Source organism: Anneissia japonica, unplaced genomic scaffold (genome assembly GCF_011630105.1).
Source record: "Anneissia japonica isolate Jap-2015-1 unplaced genomic scaffold, ASM1163010v1 scaffold1302_len1884557_cov193, whole genome shotgun sequence".
NCBI classification, from domain to species: Eukaryota; Metazoa; Echinodermata; class Crinoidea; order Comatulida; family Comatulidae; genus Anneissia; species Anneissia japonica.
This window is the reverse complement of record NW_022736804.1, coordinates 12,795-21,219: the sequence shown is the minus strand read 5'-3', so window position 1 is coordinate 21,219 and position 8,425 is coordinate 12,795. Positions and strand designations below refer to the sequence as shown.

General features: G+C 33.4%; 1 protein-coding gene across 1 annotated transcript in view; it reads right to left on the bottom strand.

Moving 5' to 3' along the window:
* Positions 1–238: 238 nt before the first annotated feature.
* The window catches only part of LOC117116916, a gene marked incomplete in the record, with an annotated part of 17,670 nt that continues 9,483 nt past the window's right edge, over positions 239–8,425 (bottom strand). The window contains 7 exon segments of the mRNA XM_033261052.1: positions 239–1,190; positions 2,180–2,311; positions 2,986–3,122; positions 3,854–3,997; positions 4,659–4,788; positions 4,983–5,159; positions 7,677–7,794. Of these exon segments, the coding sequence (XP_033116943.1) occupies positions 978–1,190; positions 2,180–2,311; positions 2,986–3,122; positions 3,854–3,997; positions 4,659–4,788; positions 4,983–5,159; positions 7,677–7,794 (1,051 nt within the window).

The following is an 8,425-nucleotide window of genomic DNA, read 5'->3' as shown; positions in this document are numbered from 1 at the left end:
TTAAAAACTATGTGGGGTCGTGCACCAAAGTGAGTACGATACGTGCAAAAAAATCATCACCGAAATATCAATGCTGACATGTCAGTAAACCGCCAGATTCAAACGGCTGACAAAGATGACAAGATGTTCTCAAAAGCTTCCAGAAACTAGACCATAACTCTAAAAGGTAACTTACACTCTTTTTTTATTATTATGACAGCATAACCTCCATGCAATTATATTAGCTGTCTCTTATATATACAAATATTGACTGCTCATGAGGAGAACGGTGAAATCTACTGTATTGCCCCGAGGTGATGTGGAGACCACAGCCTATCGTCCCGAGGGCCGACTGTTCCCCGAATCCAGAGCAGTCAATATTTGTTTTATATACCTCACACATTGATTCTATGAGGTCTAAAGAACTATGCACTTCCTAGACTAGCCGACTAGAGGCCTACACACTAGTCTAGGCAATCAAAGAGTGTGTCTAGCTCTTCTTTGCTCATTTCCTCAATTTCAACAGCACCCATCGTCCTGCAATATTTGTTGAATATTAACAACACATATCTAATTTGTCTTTTGGTGCTTTTGCTATCGGCTCCATCAAGAAGTAATGCTAGGCTTAGGCTAGTTCTTCTTCATCCAGGAGCTCGAACCGACTAGATCTAGCCTCCATATTTGTTTATCATCTACTCGCTGATCGTGGGACAGTCAAGGGCCAAGGTCTTTCGTCGTAGAGGTCACAGTCCCTTTTACTGTCAGCGTGATGTTAAGTGGGCCTAGAATCTCCACATGCAACAGGGCAAAAAAGTATTATTGTTCAGGAGAAAATTACTTTTTGAGGGGAATAGGACTTTCTATTGCCTGCCTCTTAACCAATCAGATGCCTAGAATTTATGTATGAGGTATATAAATATATATATAATTATACACACAAAATGGCTCTTGGCAAATATTAAAAAGAGTGCCAAGATATTAAATAGTAAAATAAAGATCTATTGAGCATGTACAGGTTTTGGTCGTAATGCACTGTAATTACACGGTTTCATCTTCATGTTCATGTCCTTCCCAAGGAAAAAAATACAATGCCTACGTGCATCATGCATAAACAATCGAGAATTAGGGTCCTCTGTCCAGCACTTAGTCAGGAAAGACATCAACTGCAGGTTGTGACACCAGGTCAGGTCTGGTTTATATCCACAGCCAATCTGTAAACAATCAATAATAATAATAACAAAAATATGAATCGTTGTTTGACCTAACTGACGTATTATAGTACATTTGAGAACGTACTGAGCATTCAGTAATATAATATGTCAGGTAGGGCAAACATTAATTGGTATTATTTCTTATGACGCAAAAACGCCATCGGAATAATAAAAATAATAATAATTATTATTATTAAAAATACAATAGAACTATATGCTAATACATTATAAATCAATTGTGACTCCAATACTATATTCTAATGCATTAATCAAATGGTTGCAAGATATGCCACATGGCAGCATATCTACATTTATCTCTATGCGCTAACTTTGCAAAAATAGGCACGTTTAGACGAGTGTATAACATATATGTGGCAAAGACAAGCCAAACCAGTCACTCGTCGCAAAAATCAATTTTGAGTTAATAATACAGTGTTAGAGAGTAAAATAATAGCTATAAAATGGTAAAAAAATCATCCAAATCGGACATTTCCTTATGAAGTTACAAGCGTTTAAACATACAGCTGTTTAAAGAACAATATATGAGAAATCAGCCTTTAAAGTTTATGATTTCAGGCATTTCTCATGCAGAAACTAACATCAAATCCTTAAAAAGTGTTGTTTTAACATTGAAAATGGGGAAAATAACAGCATAGAATGATGTATAGATATGTAAAGATTAGTTTAGTGCAATAAAATAGATTTTTAAAAATTTGACATTCCAGCATGTTTTGGCCATTTTCTCTGAAACACGATTTGCGACGAGTGACTGGTTTGGCTTGTCTTTGCCACATATGAATGATTGGAAATCTAAATATGTTTCTCCCACAGTAAATGACAAGTACAGTAATAAATCCCACCAACATAACAGACACATTCTACCCCTCCGTGCCCACAATATCAAAAACTGTATGCCCATACGTAGACATGATGCGCCTATGGTGAAGATGTGATGTCACTGTGACTATACATAGGCATGTTCAACACACCTTGTTTCTAATTACTTCAGGATGTTCATGCGACATGTGGTAAAACACTGTTTTTTTATAGGACATTTCATAAAGTAAGGTACTGATTCCCCAAACATCTGACTGAGAGGTCCTTTGCTGTTTTCTACATACCTGCAAATGTGGAAAGAAAATTGAATATAAATGAAAAAGTTATAACTGATAGCACTTGAAAAAGGGGTAGTGGTACAGTGGCGGCGTTACCGGGGAGGGGTACTAGTTAAGTAGTAGTCCATATGTTAATCAGGCAGTACAAATGGGCAGTTCATGTGTTATTAAAAGGAAGTTTATACTGTATGTTAAAGGGGCAGTTCACATAAATTACAGCACATCTTAACTGGAGAGTTTAAATGAAGCAGTCCATAAGTCAAAGAGCAGTCCAACCTCTTGAAAGAGTAGTTCACATGTTTAAAGCCAAGCTCCGGAAGAAAAAAAATTGATATGTTGTAGAACTGACACAAAAAGCATATTAGATGAAAAACCCGGAAGCAGTTAATGAGATACAAATTTATTGATATTTAAAAACTGGGGAAAAAAGGTGAAAAATAGGGTGGCTACACCACTTTTCCCACTGTTGTCAAATATGTCTTTTGTGTCTAGGGGAAAATCAGTTCTACAAATGTGCGAATTCACCTATTGTAATGTTAAGGGGACATTCCACATATTAAAGGGGCAGTCATCATGATAATCATTAGTGAAACTATCAACCTCATAGAAGTCACTAAAACACATGTAATTGTTTTACAATCAGTAAAACAAAACTATTACAGTATTAATTCCAAACTTACTTCGATGGGTGTGAGGTGAGGCTTAAGTTGTTTTTTATTCTGTGCTGTGTATCGCTTTGTAGCATCAAGAACTACAGCGCTACTAAAATCATGAAAAACCAACTGCTGTCTGGTGTCATCAAGGCTAATATGGTCACCTGAGAGAAAGACGATTAAACCATTGCATGAAATCTCCTAAAACATTTAAATAAGGAAGCTTTCTGACAAGAATGAACACAAGGTCACAAATAATTTACTGTTTTGCGTTAAAAAAAATATACCATGGATAATAAAGCCTAACTCAGACAGCGTCGTATGACGTAGCCCAACGTGATTTGTTGTCGCATCGGGTCTGTGTGACGCGATAGTTTGCATTGGGGGCAGTCGCGTCGTAAAATATCAAACATGTTTAATATTTCTCACGATGGCTTAAGACTGTCGATGACAATAAATTGCGTCGGGCTGCATCGTACAACGCTGTCTGAGTTGGCCTTAAGCCAATTCATAGTTTGAACTGCGCATGACCTTATCCAAGATCAATCGACATAAACCTATGTAGTGCATTTTATGTATGTTTGTTTATGCTGACTGACCTTGATCTGGGCATGTGCAGTTCAAACTAAAATCAGTTTTTGAGTTTATTGAGCTCCTAATATTGTCATCTGAAAGTAAAATTTTCACCAACAATGCCACTTGACCCCACCAGGGTTTTAACTAAATACAATTTGTTGTCCCTTCTGGACCCTGGAACCTAACTAGATACTCTTTGTTGTTCCTGTTGGAAAATTTTTTGAGCCTGTTTCGAAGGTCAACAAGATACTTGAACGAGCTGATGTTTTTAAGGTAGACAAATATGATAGTGTATATTTATATAGGAGAACTGACTCACTGGACCAGTCAAGTAAAATGATCTTAAGCTTTCGAAGATGCACTGCCACCATACAAGCTTGGTCAAGGAAGCTCAACCTGTTTTGCTCAAGTGTTTCCAAATCTTGCTGAGAAGTTGAGTTTATCAGTCTTTTCAGTGAGCCACCTAAAAAAGAATTCTACCTATTTAATAATTGCTATTTTCAAATGAAACAACATAACTATATAAAACATGAAGTATAAATGCAAAAACAAATTAGATAAAACCAAATAAGATTATCAAAGCACACTTGTATAAAAGAGGGCAGTTTCAGCAATACCTTGAAAAAAAGTGAATATAAACAAAACAATACTAAAGATAACAGGGGTACCAAGTTCAAAGAAGTCACTTTCGGAAGATCTGTTTACATTTAATTGCATTTTGCTGTGCATGGCGATACCTATCGGCACTTAATTCTGTGAGACAATTGATCATAGTCAAAATATATAAATATTATGAATTTTCATATATACTTTATTTTGTACACATATTTATATATCTACTATATATACACTCTAATACAGTAACAGCAGATTTAGAAGAGATTTTAAAATGATATTCAAAAATAAGTAAATAAAATATAAGATGAATATTAAAATAATTTTTTGAACATGAATTCAAAACTACATAAAAAAAATCATAAAATGATTATTCAATAACCAAACATTACATTAAATAGTTACAATTCATATTTCAATTTAATCTTCTAAGGATCGAAGTGTTGGCTCTCTTTTCATCTTTACTACATTAAATAATGCATAAACTGCTCAGAATGCAAAGTCCATACCTTTAACAAGTCTTGTGCATATGTAAGCTGAATTGCCGACGACCCTACACCAAAGGTGCTTAGCAATTTGAGGGAAACGCTTATCAGTGATCTTTGACATGATATCTAGGATCTCTTGGCGGTTTTCTTGCTATGAAATGATAGATGTGATACTTCGTTTACAGCAAATGTTATAGATAGAGAAGGTAATTTGGTAAAAATATAAATCTCACATCAACATTTTGAAGAGAATAGAAAAATGAGGGACAAAGTGTAGATTTTCCATAATCATCATTTCATTGTTTATACTTTCTAATAATTATTATGACAGTAAGAAATACTTACAGCTATGCTACAATTCTTGATGGCATATGCATGCTTTGGAGCACCCACGGAATTAGCAATACACATCTGAACTGTGTTGAACATTCCATAACCGCTGTAATCCTGCAGGAATTCATTCACTAAGTATAGCTTACTCGTATCCTTTCTTGTCCAGAATTCCTTGAAATCATCAGCCATCTATTGTGTCATAATAAAAGGTAAAACATTAATAAATAAAAGGTAAAATGATAATAAATATAAGTAACAATAATAATAGCAACAGCAGCAGCAACAACAGCAGAAAAGAATAATAATCATATGTTTTCATGCTGCACTTTTAAACACGGAGATACAAGACGTAGATGATGTCATTATTACACCTGGTAACAACATTCATAAAATTGCAAGTCGGTACAAAGTGCAGCCTTCTCCACTCCCTGGAGAATACACCTAGCTATGCTGAAATTCAATGCGCATAGACTAATACACTCAATGCCACAAAATCCTACTAGGTACACATTAACACTCCTGGGAGGAAAGAGACAAACATAGGTAAAGTGCCTTGCGAAATGCTTACAGAAATAAGTCCCAAGAGTTGAGAGGCCGAACTGCACTGTAGTGCCAACCTCCTTTATAGATACAGCAAACTGACAGTACAAAGATTTATTTATTTACAAATTATTTGTACGTCTCTGGTTAAAAACCTGGAAATACTGTACTCACCAAAATTATATAAACTATTAACTTAAAGGATCATAGGTCTGGGTCAGAGGGCCAAAGTGAATCTTGGATTTAACACCGAGGGCCGCACACAAACTTGTTTCCAGCATTTTTCCAAAACACTTCATACACTGCTTTTAAAATTACATTTTGCAGATAATCGGTGTTGGGCCGTAAAAATAAACAAGGTGTTTTCTCTATAGAAGATGATCGGAGGGCCTCACAAGGGTTCATTTTTGCGGCCTGCAAAAAAAATTCACTGTCGGGCTGCATGCGTCCCGCAATTTGCCCACCTGTGAAACACGATCAGTTTTCCCATTTTCATAGATACTACTATAAAAATCTTGGAACTGATTACAATTTCATAAACAGAAATGATAATTATCTGTTAATTGGTGAGGAAGGTATTTTTCTTATTTTAATATTTTATAGAATCTAATTTAACTTCAAAATATTTAAATTAAACAAATCAAGTATTAAATTCAACCGAGATAATATATAAATACAAGTTAATATTTCATTCACTTCCATTTTTAACATTGTTGCAGAAATTGTGCCACGCCAAAGTACTTTGTAAATGACCAGACTTTTGGACTAGGTCAAGTACTGTTACTAATATAAAAACACACACATTAAATTGTTTTGTGTGTGGGTGTTATGTACACATTATGAAACTTAAGAATACCCTGGGGAACACAATATTGATAAATTCAATTATTTCTCCATCATCTATTCAACTGTACACAAATACTTGTACCAAATAGTCATTCAAATATATAAAGTAAACATAAGCATGATTATTAATTTTGGGTTAAATGCATTTATTTGTTCTCATGTAAATTATGTATTCAGAATCAATAATACACACAATGTGCAATTCTCCACTCCTTAACAAAATGCTGGTAAAGGCAATAACTCGTCTATTATTCCTGATGATGACATAATTAATGTCGAAATACTGAATCCCAACACGATGGCGTGTATTTCAATACTTGGAGTATGTATTATACTTTCGTCTATTATATACTTTCAAATGCATAATTTGCCCTAAACAGTATTGTAATGTAATTAAGTGCTACAAATTTCCTACAAATTCAAAGCATTTTATTTTCTTCCCATGTCTTTTGTAGGCATTCAGAAGCAAGCATACATCAAGCTTGTAGGAAGCATATATTATTGGTCCGGCCAACGTACATGTACAATATGTAATATTCTCCATTCACAAAAAAAATGTTGGTGAAATTCAAAATTGGTAAATGCAAGCATCTACATTTTTTTTCACAGTTGTTGAATTATTACTTGTTTTTGGCAAACCATTCAAAAAACACTAAAGAATACAGTATAAATATTTAAAACGGTATATCGAAAAACAACAAAAACATTCAGTCAAAGATAAAAAATCGTACATTGAAGTTTTTATAAAAAAAAGGTGTACTGTAAAAACATTCTATAAACTCATTTTATTTCCTCTGGATTCAGAATCAATACTACACAATGTGCAACCTCCCAGATGCCTTGGGAGTAATTATCATCATCATTTTCATTCACTGTAGTATGTGCATATATTTACAAGGCTATATTTACATTGGTTAAATGTAGTATGCATATATTCTCAATCAGAAGTGTAGCACTTCCACTTCCAAGATGAACAGATTTTTTGTAGATTACTTTCTCCTTTTATTTTTACTTTTTTCTCTTTTCTCAAAAAATGGATTTCATTGGATTTCTAAAGCAAAAATAGAAGTTTATGCCATTTTTAAAAGCGCCAGAGTAGTTATTTGCGTTGTTAGTGATCGATGTCACTATAACAATGTGACTTCACTCACGTTTTTAGAAACTGCATACACAGTCGCGTCGAGTGGTTAGATGATTTTGAAAAAAATTCTTACGTTAAATTTTATATTTATTATTGAAAAGTACTGCAAGATTGCAAAAATCGTTATTTTTGTTTATGATGAAACAATCATAAAAAAAAATGAAATACAGTATATTCACCCAATCATATTCCTGATTCTTGCGCAACCATCCAAACTCCAATAAAGTCATTATAAGAACTTTCTTCTCAAAAAGGGTGTAGAGTTTAGCACAACAATGCTCAAAAGATAAGCTTGAGCTGTGAAATGAAATATTGACATTATTATACTTAAATTGTTAGCTATAGTCAAATTATTATACCATCATTATTATTATTATTAGTAATATTATCATCAGTATTATGACCACTAATACAGGTCTCCCTCCAATTAAAGACCACTTTTGGGACCGGGGTTTACATGGTCTTTAGCAGCTATGGTCTCTAATTAGAATAATAAAGATAAAAATTTGTTACTTTGGGACCTTAGAAACATGGTCTTTAATTGGAGGTGGTCTTAAGTTAGAAGAGACACCTGTATTTTAAGCCTGTTGAAGTACTGTTTTCATCTATGAAGTATTTTCCTTTTTTTTATAAATTACAGTAGTTTTAGTAATTATAAACTTGATTTTTTGTAAAACAAATATTTGCTGACTGTTCAATATAAATGTGTTCATTATGACTTATAGATTATTTTTATGATATAATAAAACATTTATACCACAATATATTTACTTATCAATTACTATTTTTTATACCATTATGATAATTTTTTGTTTTAACTATTAATATATAATATAAATACATTAATATATTATGTGAGTATACTCAACCGAGTTTATGCACAGTAACAGAAGATGATGAGATGATATTAACATATATATATATATAT